At 41.6% G+C, this 25,000-nt stretch overlaps 1 protein-coding gene across 2 annotated transcripts in view; it reads left to right on the forward strand.

Annotated features, from left to right (window-relative positions):
• gnas (GNAS complex locus) overlaps positions 1-25,000 on the forward strand; it is a 62,115-nt gene that overhangs the window by 9,271 nt on the left and 27,844 nt on the right. Inside the window, exons 1-4 of one of the 2 annotated variants that reach the window (XM_036571630.1) lie at positions 6,154-7,129; positions 14,384-14,456; positions 23,137-23,191; positions 23,319-23,438. In XM_036571630.1, the coding sequence (XP_036427523.1) occupies positions 6,991-7,129; positions 14,384-14,456; positions 23,137-23,191; positions 23,319-23,438 (387 nt within the window). In that variant the 5' untranslated portion in view covers positions 6,154-6,990. Of the gene's footprint in view, positions 1-6,153; positions 7,130-14,383; positions 14,457-23,136; positions 23,192-23,318; positions 23,439-25,000 lie in introns of those variants that run through there. The other variant, XM_036571628.1, reaches the window with a different exon arrangement.

Raw genomic sequence — 25,000 nt, forward strand, 5'->3', positions numbered from 1 at the left:
CATTTTCATTTAGAACGTCTTTTCTGGTTCTCTCTCTGTTAGAACTGACAGTGTCAGCGTTCCTGTTATGTTTATCTGTGATGATAATTCAGGTGGATTCAGTCCCATATGTTTTATAAATGTGTATATTAATGTTACCAGATACACACATGAAAGATATCAGCATCACCTGCTGTTCCAACATCGCTGCCTCACTGATGGTGACTGGCTGACGGTGTAAATGAGAACAAACACTAACTGCGTTAATGTGTCCTGAAAAGCTGCTTTAAACTCTCTCTCAGAGTAAAGCAGGCGACTCCTGATTCCTGGAACCGTCTGTGTTCTAGAACACTAGAACATGGCTTTCCTTTCTTCTCTGCTTTACATAATGTGGCATTCTGCCTCGTAGGCACGCTCCGTTAAAGGTTTCACTGTTGAAGGTTGAAGACGCTCGCAGGGATCCACACTAACACTCCACACTCGCCCCCTCCAGAACGTTCCACAGCTCCTCTCTCTCTGCTAGAGTCCAGATTCCACACCTCACAGTGCTTTAATAATGTTTATACTTCCAGTGATGTCATAATATCACATAAAACATTAGTCTGGAGAGAGAAGTGATGCTGCGGTGGTGTGTGTGGTGTTTTCGGTGATTGTGCGGCGGCTGTGTGGACAGGAGCGGCTTTATGACCTGTTGTGTTTCCATATTTGCACACTGGGATACACTTTTCTTTTTATCAGAACTTTTCTCCTCTGATGTTGAACGTACTGCAGAGGGGAGCTCAGTACAACTAAAACTGCTGTTTAGTCTGAGGGGTGAATTTATCTTCAGCACAAACTGAAACTTTTATTAATCTGTGAATAAATAATCAGTAAAAGAGCATCAATGAAGACAAGACCATCATTTCTGTTTATGAGTTACAGCTGAAGAAGGTTCACTATCGCGTGTTGAAGCTACAGTAGATCTGTGAGGATTACAGTGGGACTGGGCGATACACCAATAATATAATAACACAATACTTTAAAACATTCTCCTCATGTATGACATCATCACAATATTTCATTTTTTCAGGTTTGATTCGTTAGAACAGTCATAGTTGGTTAGTGTTGTTAGTACAGTCAGTATGGTCAGAATAGTCCGTGTGGTCAGTGTTGTTAGTACAGTGAAAACAGTCAGTATAGTCAGTATGATCAGTGTGGTCAGTATTGTGAGTACAGTTATTGAGGTCAGTATAGCTAGTACAGTCAGTATGGTCAGAATATTCAGTGTGGTCAGTAAAGTCAGTATGATCAGTGTGGTCAATATAGTTAGTGCAGTTAGTGTGGTCAGTATAACTAGTACAGTCAGTATGGTCAGAAAAGTCAGTATGATCAGTGTGGTCAGAATAGTCAGTATGGTCAGAATAGTCAGTATGATCAGTGTGATCAGTGTGGTCAGAATAGTCAGAGTGGTCAGTATAGTCAGTATGATCAGTGTGGTCAGTATAGTTAGTACAGTTAGTGTGGTCAGTATAGCTAGTACAGTCAGTATGGTCAGAATAGTCAGTATGATCAGTGTGGTCAGAATAGTCAAGGTGGTCAGTATAGTCGGTATGATCAGTATGATCAGTGTGGTCAGAATAGTCCGAGTGGTCAGTATAGTCAGTATGATCAGTGTGGTCAGTATAGTTAGTACAGTTAGTGTGGTCAGTATAGCTAGTACAGTCAGTATGGTCAGAATAGTCAGTGTGGTCAGTATAGTCAGTATGATCAGTGTGATCAGTATAGTTAGTACAGTCAGTGTGGTCAGTATAGTCAGTATGATCATTGTGATCAGTATAGTTAATATAATCAGTATAGTCAGTATGGTCAGAATAGTCAGTGTGGTCAGTTTGGTCAGTGTAGTTAATATAGTTAATGTGGTCAGCGTGGTCAGATTTCTGGAGTAGCTGTGATTTGAGCTTCTCTCTTCCAGATTGAGTCTTGAAGGAAGTCCAGATGAGATTAGAGGTTCCTTCCTCTCTTTATTTCACTCCTGGATGTTAGTCTGATCTAATAGATGTTTGTCCACCTCACTGGTCAGTTAGGCCTCTCCTTGATGGCCTCATTGGAGTCAGTCCACTATTTTCTTTTGCATGCAGGTAGAAATGAGGAACGCTTCCTTTTTCCGTGGTTCTGAAATGGAAACTCTCGTCCTGACGCTGCGGCTCTGGATTGTTGGCTTTGTTTGTGTTTGTTTACTGTTTTCTGTGTTTCTGATTGGAGTTGTGTTATTTTGACCGTGATGGTAAGAGCAGGACGCTGCTGGTGAGCAACGAGTCGGAGATGCAGCAGAGTGTGAGCTGATTAATTACTCCACATTACAGTACTGAGCAAAGTCAGCATGTATTTAATTTCCTATGAAAACTGCTGTTAAATACAAGTTTTACATTGTGAGAGGATTGGATATCAGATAATCCGCTCTTATAATGAAGGAGAAAGTTAAAGAAAAATAAGAGAAAAACACAAAAACATATCGGTTTAACTTGCAGTGGCTGGAAGGCTGGAGGTGTGAGTTTGCCCTGATGGTGTGTTCTGAGTAGGAGCTGTTTGTGGCCTGTATGGAGGTCAAGCTGCAGGTTATCATGGTTTTTATGATGCGTTGATAAAGGTGGAAGTGCTCCTGGGACTTATCTGAGGGATGGACTAATCTAATCAGTCATAAAAGTTAGAATGAACACACTTTCAACAGGAGCTTTAATCCTGAAGTTTCTGGTTGTCTGTCGTCCGTGTGATGCTGAGCTTCGTAGTCGCTGCTCCTTCACTGCCTCTGAAGGCTTCTTATGCACATAGACTCAATGGAAAAAAGCAGAGTAACTGACTTTCCTAGAAATTCAGATGCTTGTAAAACCGTTTTGTTCTGGAGAGCTTAATATCATCAGTAACAGGTTTAATAAGTTTCAGGTGCAGCTTGTTTAAACAGTTGGAATAATAAATCTGGACATTCAGGTCAGTCAGCTTTGGGATCTTCTCTGTGAGTAGAGGTCAATCACCAAACCGAAGTGTCTAGAACAGGACATCTAAACAGAACACCACCATCAGCAGGGCTTCTATCAGTGTAGTATAGATAGTATAGCACAGTGCAGTACAGTACAGTGTTATAGTGTAGTACAGTGTAATGTAGTATAATGTTGCAGTACAGTATAGTACAGTACTGTATAGTACAGTGCAGCATAGTACAGTAATATACAAAATATTATAGTAATACAGTATAGTAATACAGTATAGTACATAATATATTACAGTATAGTGTGGCATTGTATGGTACAGTATGTATATATAGTACAGTATAGTACAGTACACTATATATAGTGTAGTAAAGTGTAGTATGTAATGGTATAATATAGTGCAGTATACTGTAGTATAAAACAGTATACTATAGTGTAATATAGTACAGTATAGTATAGTGAAATGCACTATAGTGTAGTATAATACAGTATTCTATAATATACTACAGTATAGGTAGTATAGTACAGGATAATAAATGATGCAGTACAGTGTAGTGTAGTATGTTAAGTTGCTGTTGTTTTTTACTATAATTCCAGTAAAACAGCTGATATACACACTGAGCATCTACAGGAGCTCAAATTCTGAACATCAGAGTCAGCATGTTGGATTAGAATGAATTCAGGAGGATGTTGGTCTCCTGTACATTAACATGTATTTCATTATAATCTATAACTAACACTCTGACTCTAAAAGCTCGTATTAACCTGCGTGTGTGTGTAGTGAATTTATTAAACTAGATTGTAAAATGTAAATATAAGACGAGGACTCAAAGCGTTAGCCGGGCTTCAGTGTCACGTTGCTGAGGAGATGAACTGTCCTTCACTTTCTGCTGTGTTTTGTGAATCTCAGCCGAGCTGCAGGAGATACGAGGCGGCGTCTGTGCTGATTGTTGAGGTCTGAGCTGTTTTATCTGCTCTGTGTGTTTGACTTTCTCACATCGCCGGCGGTAGAAACTGAAACTTCCCCTCACGTCAGCCGGCGTGTTTGTGTGATCCTAATTTAGAGCGGCCGTGTTTCCCTCAGATCATGTAATGTCATTTGGAGATTACACAATCCTGCTAAACTGGTTCAGAGACTCAGTTTAGGAAACACTGACTCTACTGTCCCTCTGAGTGACTTCCAGCACGCGCACCTTAAAGAAAGTGCTGCCCCCTGCCTGCAGACTGACACACTGCAGTGCAGTTGGACCCCTACGCTCGGATCTGATCTGAGAAAACATCATATGCAGATCAGGAGTCGTTAACAGGGACTTTTATTTTGAAAGGGTTTGGAGTTTTTGCCACTGATATTTTGCACGTTACAGCTGTCCTGATATTGTTGTGTGTGTGTGTGTGTGTGTGTGTGTGTATGTGTGTGTGTGTGTGTGTGTGCAGTCATTGTAAACAGCACTGTGTGAAAGTCAGAGACCCCTTCTTTGTTTGATGTGTCCGTCTCCTTTTCTCAGTGAGGTTCTTCTCGATCAGCTACACATCCTTTCAGACCCACAGCGCTGAGTCGTCTTCTCACAGTGGAAGGATGGACAGAAACACCTGTGGATGTTTTCAGATCTGAAGAAGCTTGATTTTCTCCTCTCTCTCAGAGATGTAAGCTTTAAGTGCTGTTTATCTGATGGGGGCAGTTTTAGGGTCTGCCAGGTCTTCCAGGTGGTTGTTAGGAGCCACATTTTCTCTGTAGACTTTAATGATTGTTTTGAGCTCCAGGTTTGGAAACTCTTTTCCCTTATTTTCCTGTGACTTTCTATTTCCTTAAGCAAGTTATTTTATATCTGATCTCACAAATATCGCCTGAAAATGAACATCTCATTTTGTGATTGTAAGCACAACTTTACTGTAGAAAGTCCATTAACTTTCACAGGAAGCCACATAGCTGACCGTCTGCAGGTCTTCCGGGTGGTTGTTAGGAGTCTTGTTTCCTCCGCAGCTTTAATCAGTTTTTTCACTTTGACTTTCTCCTTCGTAATGCAAGTAGATTATCTGATATCTAATCTCCTCACAAACATCTCCTGAAACATTTCTACCTAATGACTGTTTTGATTGGAAATTAAATAAATGAAGGGGGTCTCTGACTTTCGTACAGTGCTGTAAGCTGAAGACGGTGAGCTGCTCTCAGTGATGATGTTTAATTTCTGATCTTCCCACAGATTAGAGATCAATATTTCCGTTTCAGTTCAGTATAAAATATTAAAATATCTAGTTACATGCACATCCTCACTTTACTGAACAGTAACCTTCTGCACTTTCTTATGTACACACTGAATACAGTTAACAATGTAATATTACATTTTCGTTTTTCAAATAAAGTTTAAAATGCATAAGTATATTACTTTATCAGTGTCCAAAACACAGATCAATAAACTGTTCAGTCACCAATCAGCAAATCATAATTTATAAAATGAGAGAAAAAGTAGAAACACCTTCAAAACTCAGTTCTGTATAAATGATCTGAATGTATTAAATACTGTAAATAATTTTGAAGTTTTGCCGAGATGCTGTTTCAAAACTCAAATTCAACATTGACTTCACTTTTATACACTTTTACTGTAAGATATTACATCCTCAATTTTCACTGAACTGAAAGTTTAAACGATTTTGTTTTTATTGGTGAGTTTTTCAGTGTGTGTAATGTGTATTTGTGTGATGTGTATATATGTGTGTGTGTAATGTGTGTGTGTGTGTGTGTGTGTGTGTGTGTGTGTGGTGTGTGTTTGTGTGTAGTGTGTGTGAGTGTGTGTGTGTGTGGTGTGTGTGTCTGTGTGTGTGTGTGTGAGTGTGGTGTGTGTGTGTGTGTATGTGTGTGTGTGTGTGGTGTGTGTGTGTGTCTGTGTGTTGTGCCGAGTTTAAAGAGGGCGCCTCTCCTCCGCAGATTCGCAGCCTGCTGACGTTTTTGCGGAGGTCACGTGACCCGCCGCTGCCCGTACACAGGCTTCAATGAGAGCGGTTTGCCCCACCCATCAGCCGCGCGCCGCTCCGCTCAGCTACGATTCAGCGAGAAAACGAGCGAAAATCGGCCGAAAACGCGCTCGTTCACCGGACTGAGCCGCGTCCGTCCGAGCGCGGGGCCGCCGAGCGCGCGGAGGAGCTGCTGTCATCGCCGTGGCGGTGATTTCGGGGCGGATTATCGGCGCACATGCACAGCCCGCCCGCGCGCGCTCTCTGAGCGGAGAGACACAGAAAGCGCAGCGCCGACACCGAGCCGAGCTCACACACACACACAGACACACACACACACACCCGGAATCCGGTTCGGCGGAGAGGAGCAGCATGAGCGGCTAACGGGGAGAGAGAGAGAGAGCGCGAGCTCGGTGTGGCGGCCACAGCGCGAGGCGGAATGCCGTCATTTCGGTGGAAATATTTATTTTTTTAATTTTTATCCGCCCTTTCTCCCGTTTTCTCCCGTTTTCTCCCGTTTTTGAGCTGTGAGCAGAGATAAAGCGCTCCATGGTTCTGGGAGCAGCGCAGGATTCTGTCGTCATTTTGGAGAACCTCGACGGGAAATGTTCTAGATCGCGTTTGGGCTGGGGGCCCTCCGGTGGGAACGGAGAACCGAACACGTTCCTGTGAGCTGTGAAGAGGAGGAGGAGGAGGAGGCTGTGGATGAAGAGCAGCAGGACCGGAGGACCGATCTTGTTGTTGTGGTGCTGAGAGGACTGGGCCGAGTGTGTGTGTGTGTGTGTGTGTATGAGAGAGTGTGTGTGTGAAGGCCGGCCTCTGTTTGCTTCTCCAGACCTCCTCTTCTCCTCCTCTCCCGGAGCTCCTCCTGATCTCCAGCTCTGATCTTCCTCCTGGATCTGCTCCGGTGTTGGGGTGGGGGTGTAGGGGGGGGTGTACCTGCACGTGTAAATGTCACCGTTCTCAGTCCAGGTGTTTGGATCTCCAGCTGATCGAGGAACCTCTCTCTAATTGGATACTACATTGACCCCCCCTCTCCCCTCAGCCCCTGGCCCCCCAGCCTCCCAAAGCAGAGCTCCCGCTGGGCGTTTGTGGGACGATGGGTTGTTTGGGTAACAGTAAGACTGAAGACCAGCGGAACGAGGAGAAGGCGCAGAGAGAGGCCAACAAAAAGATCGAGAAGCAGCTCCAGAAAGACAAACAGATTTACAGAGCCACCCACCGGCTGCTGCTTTTAGGTAGGTTCTATGAGCCGGGAACGTTCTGCTAACGTTCTGATGTACGTCTGAAGACCAGCCCGTGTGTCCGAGGTGACTCAGGTGTGTGTGTGCTTGCTGCCGTTCCGCTGACCGCCTGGGCCCCCACAGCCTTGCCGCTCAGATACACACGCTGAACAGAACCGAAACGGGAAATTCAGAATAAATAACTGGTTAAGATGTAAACAGAGCGGTTCAGAGTGGTTTGGTGTGAAACGCTCTGTTCTAGATAAACTTACTGAGTCAGAACTGTTCACAGTGGTGGTGATAGGAACCAGACGTCCCCCTCTAAAAGCTCCCTCACAGAAAGTTCCTACATGAAATGGTTATGAATTCACTGCCTGATGACTGAGACACTGTTTTGTGATAGTTTAGAGAACTTAAACTCCATATATGGTGGAGGGATACATGCAGGGCGCTGTGAGGCAAAATAGTCCCCAAAGAAAACGTATTATTTCAGATTTTCCACTATTTTCCATCATCAACATTCCATATAAACTCAGAAGACTCGTGTAGGTTCACTGGTGGTTCTGGATAGTAAATAAAATGTCTGTATTTGTGTTGTAGTCATGGTGACCCCTGGTTCCTATCACCACCACTGTAAAGACATCTGAACCATTTCACACCAAACCACTCTGAATCTCTCTGATTCTTACATCTCACACACTGAATTATGGGGGAATTTTGGAAAAATTGGTGGAAAATAGTGCAAAATCTGAATCAATACGTTTTCTTTGGCTCACAGTGCCCTGTATGTATCCCTCCACCATGCATCTATTGTAAAAATGACGTTTTAGACCATAATGTCTTGTTCTGGACGTCTGGTTCCTATCACCACCACTGTGAACAATTCTGACTCGGTAAGTTTATCTAGAACGGAGCGTTTCACACCAAACCACTCTGAACCACTCTAATTACATCTGAACCACTTAATTATGCAAATTTAGAAAAATAGTTTATTAATTAAATAATAAGCCTGTAGTTGAAGGTAATGTAGAGTAAAATAAGAATGTTCCCAGAATCACAGACTGTAGTGTTAAATGTAAAATGCTGTGGTGTCCAATGCTGTGGGTTAGAGAGGACTGTAAAGGTGTGTTGGTCACTGGAGCCGGACTGAATCCTCAAAACTCAAAACCTCACACTGATTACGAAGATAAAGAGGAACATCAGACTCGCTGTTTAACCAGAAGCTGTAATAATGCATAAAATACAAAATAAATCCTAATAATTGTGTCGCTGTTCAGGTTTAGGAGACTGTAGTAACTCAGCGATTCATCTTCATTCAGCTTTTACTGTGTACAGTTTAACAGCCTGTAATACAGTTAATCTGACTAATATTATAGACTTGATGTACAACAGTGATGGATCATTAATCACATTTATTATCCTGTGAAAGATTATTAAATTATTATTATTATTATTGTTATTGAAGTAGTTTCATTTTTACTAATTTATAATTATAACTAATTTTGTCTTGGGAAAATGTCTAATTGTGGTTTTTCAGGCCAGTTTCTGTAGATGTGATTTAAATTGTGATTGTTTTCTATAAATGAAGCTCCAGCTCTGTTTTTTGGTCTATAAGAGCAGAACATACACTTTTTCAGGCTTCAGGCTCGAGGGCTGTATGTACTGTGCCAGACGGCCGCAGGTCTGTGTGATGAATCATATTTTTATTGTTATAGCGATATGAGTTTCCACGATAAACATTTCGTTAAGGGCTGCGATGACAGAACGGATCAGATGACCTCGTGTGCTGCGCCTGCATCTAAAAGGCTGCTCCTAACTTTGGTTGACGCTGGACAGAGTTTACGTGGACTCAGCCGGCGCAGGGAAGCGGTCTGGACTACGAACACTGCGTTATCCAATCTAATAATGTAGCTTCGGTGCTGCGTGTGAAGTCATCTCATCCGTTCTGTCATTGCAGCCGTTAACGATGCGTTTATCGTGGAAACTCATATTGTTATAACAATAAAAGTATAAAAAATACAATAAAAAGACAAAATATAAAGTAGTAAGAATGAAGCTACTTTAACAATTCATCTTTCAGAAGGTAGTAAATGTGATTAATAATCCGTCACTGCTGTAGACGCTGCATTTGTGGAGAAATGAAGTCTATAATGTTAGTCAGAATTAATTGTATATATATGTTGTACACCGGAATAAAAGCGCTTTGTGTTGCATATTTATATGTAACTCACTAAAACTCCAGGTAGGATATCCTGATCACCTAAATCAAAATAGTTCCAGCATTAAAACTACAAAACTTCTTATTCGCCAGCTTCTGGATCTAATTGTCCAGTTCCACCGTAAATAGTGCAGCAGTTATTATAACATCTCAGGTGCCAGAATGTAACTACTGCACCATTTTAGGTGTAACGGGAAAATTCCAACGAGAATCTGGTGGATAGGAAGCCGATTTCAGCCTCGTACTAAAACTGCAGGATAGTCTGATAAACTAAACGTCCTGATCAGAAAATGTTTCCAGCGTTAAAATAATAATTAGATTATCTTGAGAGTCTAAATCAGCTGATCAGGGGGGTAAACAGTGTTATTAAACCGAATCTGTAAAAAGTTTGAGCCTTTCGTATTTGAGACGTCTGACCCTCCCGTGGCCTCATGGTGCCACTTTTAATGTTACTGCACATTTGATATGGTTTTCATATGTTTACATAAGATATTGGCCATGTTTTTATATAAATGTTCATGCAGATAAAAGTGCTGCTAATTTTATTTGTGGTTTTCATTATTAAAATTGGTGAAATAATTTCAGTTTGTGTATCAACATTTTCAACACATTTTAACAGTACAGTGATGATACTGATATTATATTTCGCTGCTGTCGAAAAAAAAACAAACTTTACTTTTAATGTAAGTCAATGGAACCAGATTTTTTTCCAGTAATGCTGGGCTGTTTCTTTTGGTCTATTTATCATGTAATTTACACACAACGTAAAGGCCAACAGGTATTTTCACATTACATCAAAAACTAAAACCGTCAAAAATGGAGGTACGAGGTTTTGTTCCGACAGCAGTGATAATCTGATCATTTTAGTCAGTATAATTATTATATTACAGTTTTTATTTCATCTCTAGTGAGAATGGCATGACCATTCAGCTAAACAGCCAATCACAAAACACGCACACACGCACACACACACACACACACACACACACACACACACACACACACACTCACTCTGCTCTAGCCGCCCTGCTAAATGTGTGTGTGTAACTGCAGACGTGATGGTGGTTCTGTCCGCGCTGTGTGTGAAACTCAGACTGAATCGTCTGTAACACTAACTGTCACAACAAACCTGCAGCTCCATCAGGAGCTTCTAAAGGAATTAAACAGATTTCTGTTCGTTTTGAAGCCTTTGTTGAAAATAAAAGTGTTTATATTAATCTGAGTTCTCAACCCGACTCTCAGAGCTCTTCAGCCTCAGCTCAGATTCTGTTCACGCTGGCGGTTTTTAGAGTGACACTGTTTAAATAATAATTCATCACTTCTCATGTCGTCGTCATGATTTCGGACGGATTTATCGAACATGTTTTCATGTCCATATCGTGCAGCCCTGCCAGAGGGCGAGTCGTGATCAGCGGAGGCCGATACGGTGAAAAACACAACATCGTGATATTTACAGACGTTTTCACAACGTTATAATTTTCTGCGTTTTTATAAAAACACCAGTAATTTAATCAACATCATCAAAAATCATTTTTATTCAGTGTTAGACACACTGAGCTCCAGTTAACCCATTCAAACCCATTCAAAAAAGTATGCGTTTTTAAATATAAAACTAATGTGGTTTCAGATAAATATGATATATAATCTGATTCTAATCTGAGTGTCAGAGTGTCAGATCATCAGCTGGACTCTGTGAAGGAAGCTGTAAATAAAAGTGTAGAAATGTTGATTAAATGAAGATCAGAGCTGTAGAAGATGAAGCTCTGATACATTAATATACAGAACTCAGGAGTCTCAGCGTAGGAAAAAAAAAATCCATAAATACTTTTTAGTAAATAGTTTATTATATTGAAACCATAATTTAGAATTTTTATTTTATTGTATATAAATAATACAGATTATTAAAACAGCAGGTGATTCCAAACCTTTAAACTACAGTGATTAATATTTATATGATTTTAGCTTTAAAACATTTAATAACAGTATTTATTTCAGTCTGTATGAGATCATTAGATCCTACAAATTTACAGTATTGATCATTTTTATAAATATAAGCAGTGAAGTCTCTGTGGTCTAATCAGGATAAGCTAAGCTAAGCAGCTCTGCAGTTCAGTAAACAAATGAAGATGTTCAGTAATGTGATCAAACGTCTGAGAAAATAAATAATGACATATTATGTATTGTGAAAATGTCTAAAACTATCAAAATATAAGATTTTTGCCATATCGCTCCATCTCTGTTTACTAGATTTATTATAGTGTTCATTTTATCTTCAGTTCTTGTTTTTTGGTGTTATTTTTAAAAATGCAGTATCGTTTTAAAATATAAACTTTTGCTCAGACCAAGTTTTACAATCAGACTATATTTCACTGAGTATATTTGATGACAGTAACACACTGAACAGACCAGGCAAACACAGACTGACAACAAGGATTAAACTAAGAGACAAATAAAAATACAGTAAATAGAATAAAGAGTAATACAGAGCTGTAGTGGAGGAGCTACAGAGGACTGTGAATACCTGCGCATCTCGGTGTTGTTGGAACAAAACCTCGTATCTCCAAAATGGTAACTTTACAGGAGAAGGAAAATCATAGTTTACTTTTAATGTAAGTCAGTGGAACCAGAATTTTGTCCATGTCATTTTGGGTCGTTTCTTTTAGTCTATTCATCATGAGATTCATACACAGTGTAAAGAGTAACAGATGTTTTCAAATTATGTCAAAACTGAAAAACGACTAAAATGAAGATACAAGGTTTTCTCTTGACTGCAGCGAAGTGCAGGTTTGAATACACTTATAAACACTTTTGTGTACAGAATATTACAGAATATTACAGAATGATATGAACATTTTCAGAAATGTGACATCTGTCCAGCTGTGTATAAGCGTTATGTTTAAGTTTCATATTCAGTGAATAGACAGTGATTGTGTATTACAGTGTGAGGTAGTTTGTAACTTATTTACACTTATTTACAAAATCAACAACATGGACATTTCAACAGGGGTGCACAAACATTTTGTTTGACTGTGTCTGGTGGGTTAGTGTGGGGAGGTTGTTACACTCCTCAGCCTGTTAGCAGATTCAGTTCATATTTACCAGCTGAACTTCAATAACCTATAAACATTATTATTATTATTATTATTATTATTATTATTTACATGTGTCTTAAACTGAGCTGAGTTTATAGTTCAGTGCCCTGTTGCACTCTGGGTTATTCAGCTATCAGTAGTGGGTGTGGTCAGTAACAACAACAAAAACAACAACAATAATAATAATAATAATGTTCGGTTCTGTGTTCTGACTGCAGTGACTGTCGTCCACAGATTCACTTAAACTCTTCCTTGTTTGTCTGTTTTCTTCTCTAGTAGAAATGATCATAATTTTACTGTAATATTGGAGTAATATTGATTATCGGTATCAGCTGGATGTTTATATGTGTCTGATATTTCAGGCTGATGTGTTTATTGAACTCAGTAGATCAGAGTGATCAGACTGTATTCAGTTCACTGTGTCTGTAACCCTACAGTAATAAACGACATTCCTCTGTGATGATAATCCAGGATTTAATCCTGATTTATGCATTTCATAGATATTTGTGTGTCATCAGCAGCAGATATGAGCATTAATAACATCAGAATCAGAGCACAGTCCTCAGATCTGTGCATCTGTTTACTGAGTGACTTTCAGATCTTCTATGACTGAAGTTTGTGAGACTGTAGATTTTCTCTGTGCGCTGGTTTTCAGTCTGACTCAGAAACAGAATCACTGCAGTTATTACAGCATTTATATTTCAGTTATTACTGTTTGAATTGAGTTTTAGTTCAGCTGTGATTCAGACTGAGTTTCAGTTTGATAATCAGTGATTGTACAGTCCTGTTCAGATGGGGGTCAGTCCTCCGGGGGGGGGGTTGGGACCGCCAGTTTATCAGCACGTCTGTGATGTTTATGAGTGATACTCGATTTATTCCTCAACTTCAGTCCAGAAAAGAGTAGATAAGATGTTAAAACACATAATTTAGCTGATATTTTTTGTTTACTAAAGTTTATCTTTCTGTCTAAATGCATCATTAGCATCACCGTTAGCCTGAATTCACAGCAAGCGGTCAACGTCACCACATTAGGTCAGACTTTCTCTGTGATGTTTCCGAGTTCGGAGTCGAGCCGGTGAGGCGGACAGTAACGTTACACTTTGGCCTGATTTTAGACTGAAAGAGGCTGAATTCAGCTTCCTGTTCACTGGATTTTTCTTCAGATATTCTTGTTCCACCTTAAATGGTGCAGCAGTTACAGTCTGGCACCTCAGATGTTATAATAATAACTGCACTATTTAAGGTGGACCTGAGAATTTGTCTAAGAAGCCGACTTTAGAGAACATGAGCAAGCGCCTCTTTAAGAGTCTCCAAACTGAAGAGACTCCTTTTCCGCAGGGTCTGTTAGAGCTTTACCATCAGGCCGATTCGCATGGGATTAATATGATCTGAGTTTTTTATGGCTCGTTTAATTGACGGTAACGAAGTTAAAAGGTGCTGGAATCTTCACTGACGAGGCGCAGTGGGTAAAAATGACTGACGTGGCGCTTTTAGAGGGGACTAAACTCACCAAGAGACGCCGGGAATAATTACACTGACCTCCTAACATGGTCAGAACAGCTTTACTGTAACAGGACGCTCAGACTCTGATATTCATCATCATCTTCATCTTCTTTTTTTACTGATCACTGAAATAATGAACTGTATTAATATTACTGTCCAGAATGTTTACATTGTGCTGGTTTAATTCAGTAATACTTACAGTAATAACTCTCATTCAGTGCTGCTGCAAAGTCTGCAGGTGACTGAGTTATTGATCGCTGCTCAGTCAGGTGTGATTATGTAAGACTGATTGATCTGGATCAGAATTGCTGATCAGAGACGTTTCAGTCTCAGATCACTCAGAGCTCATTTTCACACCTTCACGACAGTCTTCTAACCCCCCCCCTCTGTATTCTCTCTCTCTCTCTCTCTCTCTGTATCTCTCGCTCTCTCTCTCTGTCTCTCTCTCTCTCTCAGGAGCTGGAGAATCAGGGAAAAGTACGATAGTCAAACAGATGCGTATTTTGCATGTCAACGGCTTCAATGCAGAGTAAGTTGTGTCAGTTTTTGTATTTTTTCTGTGTTTTTAAATGAAACATCTATTGAATGTTTAACTCTGGCTGTATCAGCGCAGTGAAATGGTGAAACAGTAAAACGGTGTAACGACTGCTGGAGATGATTTTACCAGTTTATTAAGATTTTCTGTTCAGCAGTTTAAAATCTCTGATTTTAATTATATGAAGCACATTTTTCTGCAGATGAATGTGTAAAATGATGTGATATGATACTGATTCTCTGCAGGTCTCAGTTTGAATCTGTGAAATTAAGGGATTTTCAGAGCTGTAGTTGGTTTTATAATAAATGAGAAAGAGTTTATTATAAAATAAAAAAATGAATATCTGCGCATCTCTGTGTTGTTGGAACAAAACCTCGTATCTCCAAAATGGTAACTTTACAGGAGAAGGAAAATCATAGTTTACTTTTAATGTAAGTCAATGGAACCAGAATTTTGTCCATGTCATTTTGGGTCGTTTCTTTTAGTCTATTCATCATGAAATTCATACACAGTGTAAAGAGTAACAGATGTTTTCAAATTATGTCAAAACTGAAAAACGACTAAAATGAAGATACAAGGTTTTCTCTTGACTGCAGCGAAATGCAGGTTTGAATACACTTATAAACACTTTTGTGTACAGAATATTACAGAATATTACAGAATGATATGAACATTTTCAGAAATGTGACATCTGTCGAGCTGTGTATAAGCGTTATGTTTAAGTTTCATACTCAGTGAATAGACAGTGATTGTGTATTACAGTGTGAGGTAGTTTGTAACTTATTTACACTTATTTACAAAATCAACAACATGGACATTTCAACAGGGGTGCACAAACATTTTGTTTGACTGTGTCTGGTGGGTTAGTGTGGGGAGGTTGTTACACTCCTCAGCCTGTTAGCAGATTCAGTTCATATTTACCAGCTGAACTTCAATAACCTATAAACATTATTATTCATCATTTACTAAAAGCAGAGCAAATCACTCTGATTAAACAAAGTTCTATAGAAACATAATTACAGTTTATTATTTAATAATATTTATCGTGTAGTAACGTTTTACCGTGTAGTAACGTCTCATTGTTCTAAAATACTTTAAATTGTGAATAAACTGTCCGTTCATACTTTGGTGTCTAGTTTATAATTTTAGTCTGGACTATATAAGTTATTATTAAATATCAGTTATTAATAAGGGGTATAACGATTCTTCAAACCCACAGTTCAGTTCAGACCTCGTTTTTGTTTTGTTTTGGGTTTTTTAGGGGTGAAAAAACTGAAAAATGTCTGAGTTTCATTAAATCACCAACAGTTTGGAACATTAAAGAGAAGAAGAACAGGCTGACTTCACAGAAAGTAGCTACATAAACAAACATACTAAATAAACACAATAAGAATGTCATTGTTTATATTTGTTCTAGATAACAGTGCGTGGAGTGAATGGAGTTAATTTTGTGACAAAAGCTTCAAATGAAATAATAAAATCCACAAACAAGCAAAATATTGAGTATCAAAGTTTCCAAAATATGTTGCAAAGAATGACTTAAATCTAAATTAATTTTCCAGAAATATTACTGATCATTTTCTTGTTCTGATAAGGTATCTTTTCAACTTGTTTCTTTTCTCAGTTGTGGTTTTTTTGCTAAATTATTTTTTGCTTCTGAATTTTTTTCTTTTACTTCTGATTTTTGGCACTTTTGAACAGGGGGCGTGGCTTAGAAGAAGGCATTCACCTGCGCTCTCTATTGGTCAACTGGTTTAGATCAGCAGGTCTTCTGAACACACAGCCACTCAGCGTGAGCAGTGTCCTCTAAGGCTAACTAGCCTAGCAGTGCCCTCTAAGGCTAACTAGCCTAGCAGTGTCCTCTAAGGCTAACTAGCCTAGCAGTGCCCTCTAAGGCTAACTAGCCTAGCAGTGCCCTCTAAGGCTAACTAGCCTAGCAGTGCCCTCTAGGGCTAACTAGCCTAGCGGTGTCCTCAAGGGCTAACTAGCCTTGCGGTGTCCTCTAAGGCTAACTAGCCTAGCGGGGTCCTCTAAGGCTAACTAGCCTAGCAGTGCCCTCTAGGGCTAACTAGCCTAGTAGTGCCTTTAGGGCTACCTAGCCTAGCAGTGTTCTCTAAGGCTAACTAGCCTAGCAGTGTCCTTTAAGGCTAACTAGGCTATCATTGTCTTTTAGGGCTAACTAGCCTAGCAGTGCCCTCTAAGTCTAACTAGCCTAGCAGTTTCCTCTAAGGCTAACTAGCCCAGCGGTGCCCTCTAAGGCTAACTAGCTTAGCGGTGTCATCTAAGGCTAACTAGCCTAGCAGTGCCCTCTAGGGCTAACTAGGCTATCATTGTCCTCGAGGGCTAACTTGCCTAGCAGTGTCCTTTAAGGCTAACCAGCCTAGCAGTGTCCTCTAGGGCTAACCAGCCTAGCAGTGTTCTCTAGGGCTAACTAACCTGGCAGTGCCCTTTAGGGCTAACTAGGCTATCATTGTCCTCTAGGGCTAACTTGCCTAGCGGTGTCTTCTAACTAACTTAGCAATGTCCTCTAGGGCTAACTAGCCTAGCAGTGTCCTTTAAGGCTAACTAGCCTAGCAGTGTTCTTTAGGGCCAACTAACCTAGCTGTGCCCTTTAGGGCTAACTTGGCTATCATTGTCTTCTAGGGCTAACTTGCCTAGCAGTGCCCTCTAGGGCTAACTAGCCTGGCAGTGCCCTCTTAGGCTAACTAGCCTAGCAGTGCCCTCTAGGGCTAACTAGCCTAGCGGTGTCCTCTAAGGCTAACTAGCCTAGCAGTGCCCTCTAAGGCTAACTAGCCTAGCGGTGTCCTCTAAGGCTAACTAGCCTAGCAGTGCCCTCTAGGGCTAACTAGGCTATCATTGCCCTCTAGGGCTTATTAGCGTAACAGTGTCCTCTAGGGCTAACTAGCCTAACAGTGTCCTCTAGGGCTAACTAGCTTAGCAGTGTCCTCTAGGGCTAACTAGCCTAGTAGTGTCTTCTAAGGCTAACCAGCCTAGCAGTGTCCTCTAGGGCTAACCAGCCTAGCAGTGTCCTCTAGGGCTAACCAGCCTAGCAGTGTTCTCTAAGGCTAACTAACCTGGCAGTGCCCTTTAGGGCTAACTAGGCTATCATTGTCCTCTAGGGCTAACTTGCCTAGCGGTGTCCTCTAACTAACTTAGCAATGTCCTCTAGGGCTAACTAGCCTAGCAGTGTCCTTTAAGGCTAACTAGCCTAGCAGTGTTCTTTAGGGCCAACTAACCTAGCTGTGCCCTTTAGGGCTAACTTGGCTATCATTGTCTTCTAGGGCTAACTTGCCTAGCAGTGCCCTCTAGGGCTAACTAACTTAGCAATGTCCTCTAGGGCTAACTTGCCTAGCGGTGCCCTCTAGGGCTAACTAGCCTGGCAGTGCCCTCTTAGGCTAACTAGCCTAGCAGTGCCCTCTAAGGCTAACTAGCCTAGCGGTGTCCTCTAAGGCTAACTAGCCTAGCAGTGCCCTCTAAGGCTAACTAGCCTTGCGGTGTCCTCTAAGGCTAACTAGCCTAGCAGTGCCCTCTAGGGCTAACTAGCCTAGCAGTGTCCTTTTACTACGCTCAATACTACACTGTGTTACATTCATTACTACACTCAGTTTTACGCTCATTACTACACTACACTTTAATCTCTAAGCATCAGGCGCTGCTGGAATTTAGTAAATATTACAGCTGTTCACTCTGTCAGTTTTATCTGAGAAGCTGCGGAGCCTCTCTCTATACCGCGGCATCACCTGAAGCAGCCGGGCGAGCAAGCAGCGCTGTAGGCGGAGCACATGGAGAACTGGCTAGTCTCCATGCTAGGCTAATGGCTAACGGCTAACCCCAAGAGACTGGCTTTTCCATCTGCTCTGTTTTCCCCGTTAACTCATTAAATTATTACATTCTGATGAGTTTTGTTGCATCAGTAACATATTTAGAGCTCAGAAGGCTGCAGCAGGTTTGGGGTTTTGGGGGTTGTCACAGTTTCATCTTCTGGAGCTGCAGCACGAGAACATAGATGTTTGTTTATATTGCGGTTTCAGTCTCGTTTTCAGAACCATTACAACTCTCGGTATTAATAAGACCGCGATGCTGGTTCAGCTGAGTACTGTACTCTCAGTACTGTACTCTCAGTGCTACACACTCAGTACTGCACTCTCAGTACTGTACTCTCACTGTATTCTCAGTACTGTACTCACAGTGCTGGACGCTCAGTACTGCACTCTCAGTACTGTACTCTCAGTACTGCACTCATTACTGTACTCTCAGTACTGCACTCTCAGTACTTCACTCTCAGTACTGCACTCTCACTGTACTCTCAGTAAGGCACTCAGTACTGCACTCTCAATACTGTTCTCTTAGTACTGTACTCTCACTGTACGCTCAGTACTGCTGTCGCAGTACTGCTGTCTCAGTACTGTACTCTCAGTATTGCACTCTCACTGTGCTCTCAGTACTGCTGTCTCAGTACTGTACTCTCAGTACTGTGCTCTCATTGTACTCTCAGTACTGCACTCTCTGTACTGCATTCTCCGTACTGTTCTCTCAGTACTGTACTCTCAGTACTGCACTCTCAGAATTGCACTCTCACTGTACTCTCAATACTGCTCTCTTAGTACTGTACTCTCAGTGCTGTACGCTCAGTACCGTACTCACAGTATTGCACTCTCACTGTACTCTCAGTACTGCACTCTCAGTACTGTACTCTCAGTACTGCTCTCTCATTGTACTCTCAGTACAATGAGAGAGTACACAGACAGTACAGAGATTGAAGACGAGCCATGCTGCTGCATTCTGGATGAGTTGCAGAGGCCTGATGGCCTGCATTGGAAGACCAAAGAGCGAGTTGCAGTAGTAAAGCCTTGAGATGACAAGAGACTGCACTAGAACCTGGGTGGCCTCTCGAGTGAGAAAGGGTCAGATCCTCCGGATATTGTACAGGAGAAATCTGCATGACCAAGTTAGGTTCGCAGTGTGAGTCGAGAACGATAACTGGCCATCCAGAACCACACCAAGACTTCTTGCCTCTACAGATGGGACAATCAGAGAGTTCTCGAATGAGATGGCAAGATCATGATGAGGACCTGTAGTTGCAGGGATGAATAGTAGCTCAGTCTTGCTAGGATTGAGCTTTAAGTGGTGAGCTGCCATCCATGAAGAGATGTCAGACAGACATGCCGAGATCCGACTGGAAACTTCTGTGTCAGAGGGTGAGAAAGAAAGCATTAGTTGAGTGTCATCAGGATAACAGTGATAAGAGAAGCCATGAGATGATATTACATTGCCAAGAGAGCTAGTGTAAAGAGAAAAGAGAAGAGGACCTAGCACCGAGCCTTGTGGGACACCAGTGGAGAGCCTACATGGAGAGGATGTGGACCTTCTCAATGTTACCTGGTATGAGCGATCTTCCAGATAGGACTTGAACCACTTCCACGCAGAGCCAGTGATTCCAAGGTTGGTGAGGACATCCAGAAGGACTGTGTGATTGACAGTGTCAAAAGCTGCCGAGAGGTCAAGAAGAAGGCTGATCTTGCTGACTGGAGCTTCTCGGTCACTGCTATAAGAGCAGTTTCTGTTGAGTGCCAGACTGGTTGGGGTCCTGGAGCTGGTTCTGTGTGAGAAAGAGAGACAGTTGATTATAGACTGCACATTCAAGAATTTTTGAAAGGAAAGAAAGGAGTGATACCGGTCTGTAGTTGTTGATATCAGAGCTGTCAAGCGTGGGCTTCTTCAGGATGGGAACCACTCTTGCAGTCTTCAAAGTTGATGGAACTTCACCTGATGACAAGGACATGTTAATGAGAAAAGTGATGAAGGGCAGTAGATCCTTGGAGATTGACTGGAACAATGCAGATGGAATGGGATCCAGCGGGCAGGTGGTTGGGTTACTGGATTTGATCAGTTGAAGGACAGCATCTGTAGAAAGAGAAGAAAAACAGTTTAAGGGATTGAGAACGAGAGAAGGAGGTCTAGTGAAAGGAGTGGGGACAGAGGGAAAAGATCGGTGGATTCTATCAACCTTCTCCTCAAAGAAGGTGACAAAATCCTCAGGAGTGAGAGAAGAGGGTGGAGGGGGAGGAGGAGGGTTGAGGAGAGAGGAGAAAATGCTGAAAAGCTTGCGTGGATCAGATGCTGATGCTTCCAGTTTCCCTCTTTAGAAAGATGACTTTGCAGCAGTAACTTCAAGTGAGACGTTAGAAAGGAGAGACTGGTAGGAGTGAAGATCCGAGTCGAGTTGGGATTTCCTCCACCTTCTCTCAGCCTTCCTTAGTTCTTGCCGGTTGCTGCGCAGGACACCTGTCAGCCAGGGGGCAGGTGGGGAAGAGCTTGCTGGCCTGGAGGAGAGAGGACACAGAAAGTTAATTGCAGATGAGTGTGAAGAAAGGAAAGCATCTGTAGCTGTGTCCAGTGAGAGAGAAGAAAATGAATCAGGATGGGGAAGAGTGTTCAGGATAGTTGAAGCGAAAGAGGAGGAAGGAGTGGAGTGCAGGTTGCGTCGAGAGGAGGAGCGTGAAGGGGTGGAATGGACAGGAGCAGCAGGTAGGAAGAGTGAGAAAGTTAGGAAGTGGTGATCAGAGCGGTGAAGGGGAGTTACTGTGACATCCAGCGCGGAGGTAGGTCTGGTGAATATCAGGCCCAAAGCGTTGCCTGCTCTGTGCGTCGGAGGAGTCTGGTTGAGGGTGAGGTCGAAGGATGATAGCAGTGGTAACAGGCAGGTTGACTGCAGCTTGTCCGATGGCAGGTTGAATTAACCCAGAAGTATAAGCGGGGTTCCATCAATGGGGAAGAGACTCAGAAGAGTGTCTAACTCATCAATGAAGTAGCCTAGAGGAGAAGGAGGACAATAAAGGACAATGATGTGAAGTTTAGTGGGGAAAGATACAGTGATAGCATGGTACTCAAAGGAGGAAATTGAAAGATGAGAAAAAGCAAGTGGAGTGAAACGCCACTTTCTGGATAAAAGCAAACCTGTGCCACCACCCCTGCCAGACTGTCTCGGAGAATGGGAGAAGTGAAAGGCAGAGGACAGGGCTGCTGGAGTCGCTGAATTCATGGGAGTGATCCAGGTCTCCATCAATGCCAGGAAGTGCAGTGAGTGGAAGGATGCGAGGGCTGAAATGAAGTCTGCCTTCTGCACAGCGGATTGGCAATTCCAAAGCCCACCTGCCACCCTGGTCTGAGATACTGACGACCGTGGGGGATAGGTGAGGTTAATGGAATTACGGGTCCTGTGACGATGGATGGTTCTACGTGATCTGTGGGAAGAGTAAACAGGGATTGTAAAGCACATGATGGACACAACACTAGAGTAATCAGGACAAAAAGAGGTAGTGAAGAATACTAGTGATACTTAGCCAAAGTTAAGCAGTCGCGTCTCTGTTGATGATGGATGGGAAAGGAATACCTCTTAAATTTATCCGACTGATAGCCCGGCCCCTACAATTCACACCTTTGGCTAACCCGAAACTACATCTGAAACTAGTAATTACAGTTAAGCACTAGGTTCTACAAGACAGCCTTGTAACTAACAAAGTCTAAGCTAGAGAAAGTCTCAACTCAGAGCCTACCTTAACCAGCAGAAAGACAATATTCAATTAGAAGACAAGCACACTCTTCTCTCAGTACTGTTCTCTCAGTACTGTACTCTCAGTATTGCACTCTCAGTATTGCACTCTCACTGTACTCTCAGTACTGCTCTCTCAGTACTGTATTCTCAGTACTGCACTGTCACTGTATTCTCAGTACTGTACTCTCAGTACTCCACTCTCAGGATTGCACTCTCACTGTACTCTCAATACTGCTCTCAGTACTGTACTCTCAATCAAAGCAGCTCCTGATTCTTCAGTTCAGCAGTTTGTAGAGATGCTGTTTGTGCTGTGTGTAATTTTTGCTGTATGACATTTAAAAGTCATTGTTGTCTCTTCATTATGATATTTTACAGCTCAGTTCGTTTCTCATTAGAAATGAGCTGATTTTATGTTTGATCTCTGAAATCTCTGAACAGCAATTTTTATTGTTTTTGAAGTGCTTGTTATTGAATATTATTGTTTATTATTTTATTTTGTATTATTGTCATATTTCGTTAGTTTGATTGAAATGTATTATTTTAACAGCTGAATAATCGCCACTCCCTTTAACACTGTCTGTGTGTGACACAGTGAGTGACGTGATTATGAATTTTCTTTTTTGAAATATAAACTTTTAATTTTACAGTCAGTGATGCTGAATGGTAACTCAGTATTGAGTTCAAACGTTAGAACATTAGAACAGTTCAAACGATCTGAGATTTAAACAGAAAGGTGTTTATTTTGGTGGTTTAATCTGATCTTTACTTCGTATGAATATTTAATAATAATAAGTAGAATAAAAAATCCACATTCAGGCGTATTAAAAGGTAATTGTGTTATATATAGTGTCTATAGTGTTTATAAAGGTTTCAGTGTAATATAGTGTTAAAATAGAAACAATATGATTAAATATCTCAAAACACAGAACCGCTCAGTTCTGCTGTTTTTCAGGAACTCAGCTGAATAGTCATAGAAACAAGACACAGTTCAGAGTGTCTCTTTCTCTCTCTGTTCTCCCTGTCTCTCTCTCTCTCTCTCTCTCTCTCTCTCTCTGTCTCTCTCTGTCTCTCTCTGAGGTTCAGTAAATACTGTGAGCTGATGGTGTTTTTGTTCCACAGAGAGAAAAAGCAGAAAATTCAGGACATTAAGAATAACATTAAAGAAGCTATAGAGGTGAGTGTCAACATCCTGATTCAGCTCTACACAAATATAAATATACATATGAATATAAATATAAATATGAATTTAAACATTAATCTGAATGTAAGCAGTGTTTATGTAGCTCTCTGTTCCTTTGCAGACTATAGTGACGGCGATGAGCACTTTGACTCCTCCGGTCCAGGTAGCCTGTCCAGAAAACCAGTTCAGGATCCAGTACATCCTCAATTTAGCCAATCAGAAGGACTTCGAGTTCACTACGGTATTCACCATCACCACTACACTCACCATCACCATCACCACTACACTCACCATAACCACTACACTCAACATCACCACTACACTCACCATCACCACTACACTCAACATCACAATCACCACTACACTCACCATCACCACTACACTCAACATTACCATCACCACTACACTCAACATCACCACTACACTCACCATCACCACTGCACTCACCATTACCATCACCACTACACTCACCATCACCACTACACTCAACATCACCACTACACTCACCATCACCATCACCACTACACTCACCATCACCACTGCACTCACCATTACCATCACCACTGCACTCACCATCACCACTGCACTCACCATCACTGAGAGAGAGAGAGAGAGAGAGAGAGAGAGAGAGAGAAGGAGAGCGAGAGAGAGAGAGGGGGCGAGAGAACAAAGACAGAGAGAGAGTCGGATCCTCAGTTGTGTCTTTTGCTTGTTCTCCCCTTTGGGACATCACACAGGTGAATTGAATAAGGTGCTCACCTAAGGGAGGGGGCGTGTCCTTGAGCTGTGGTGGTGCGGTGCTCATTAACTCTCATTACCTGTAACAACCTGTAAACACTTCCTCAGAGAGTCTCGGGTGTTCCTGTGGGAGGGGTGTGTGTGTTGGGGGGAGGAGACCCTGGTCTGACCCGTGTGTTTGAGTGTAATTTAATTAGAGCCGGCTGAAGATCTGAGGCTGTTAGTGAAGACTTTACTGTCTATACTCAGGTACGTTACGCCATATGTTAGCCATTAGCCGTTAGCTCTGTGCTGTCGGCGGAGAGGAGAATGATTTTGATTTTAACAGATCTTCATGTTTGGCTGATTTCTTGGCAGATCAGGACGTTTGTTAGGAGAGTAACGATTCACAAAATTCATCATTTGATTGTTGTGGTGCAACGCTGTAGAAAACAAAATCCACATTCACGCATATTAAAAGTTAATTGTGTTATATATAGTTTATATAGTGTTTATAAAGGTTTCAGTGTAATATAGTGTTAAAACAGAAACAGTGTGATCATTTGATTGTTGTGGTGCGACGCTGTCTATATTCAGCGTTTATTTCCATACAGGAAAAATAACGGCTCATGTTTGTGTGTTATTGTTCCATTTTGAGTTTATTAGAGAATTTAACATTTGAAAGGTACAATATTAGAATCTGCTTTACATTGTCCTGATCTGATGCTCTAGCCACAAGCTAACACACTGCCACAAGCTAACACACTGCCACAAGCTAACACGCTGCCACAAGCTAGCACACTGCCACAAGGAACATGTTAGCACCAAGCTAACAATGATTCCAGATGCATTTGATGGTTTCCTAAAGGGATCTTAAAGTGTCCTACATTAAACTAGTGGTCTTTAATGGTAACCATTAAGCCAGTTCCCATTAGAAAGCAATGGCCTTTAATCCTAATGGTTCTAATGTTTTTTTTTCAGGAATGTCAGAGCACCAAGTTAGAAATTAGAACTTAAGCTCCATGTGGTCTCAGTGATGACATGGTGAGTGTTTCACATTAGGAAGCCATCAAATGCATCTAGGGT

The sequence above is a fragment of the Colossoma macropomum genome, unplaced genomic scaffold, assembly GCF_904425465.1.
Source record: "Colossoma macropomum unplaced genomic scaffold, Colossoma_macropomum, whole genome shotgun sequence".
NCBI lineage: Eukaryota > Metazoa > Chordata > Actinopteri > Characiformes > Serrasalmidae > Colossoma > Colossoma macropomum.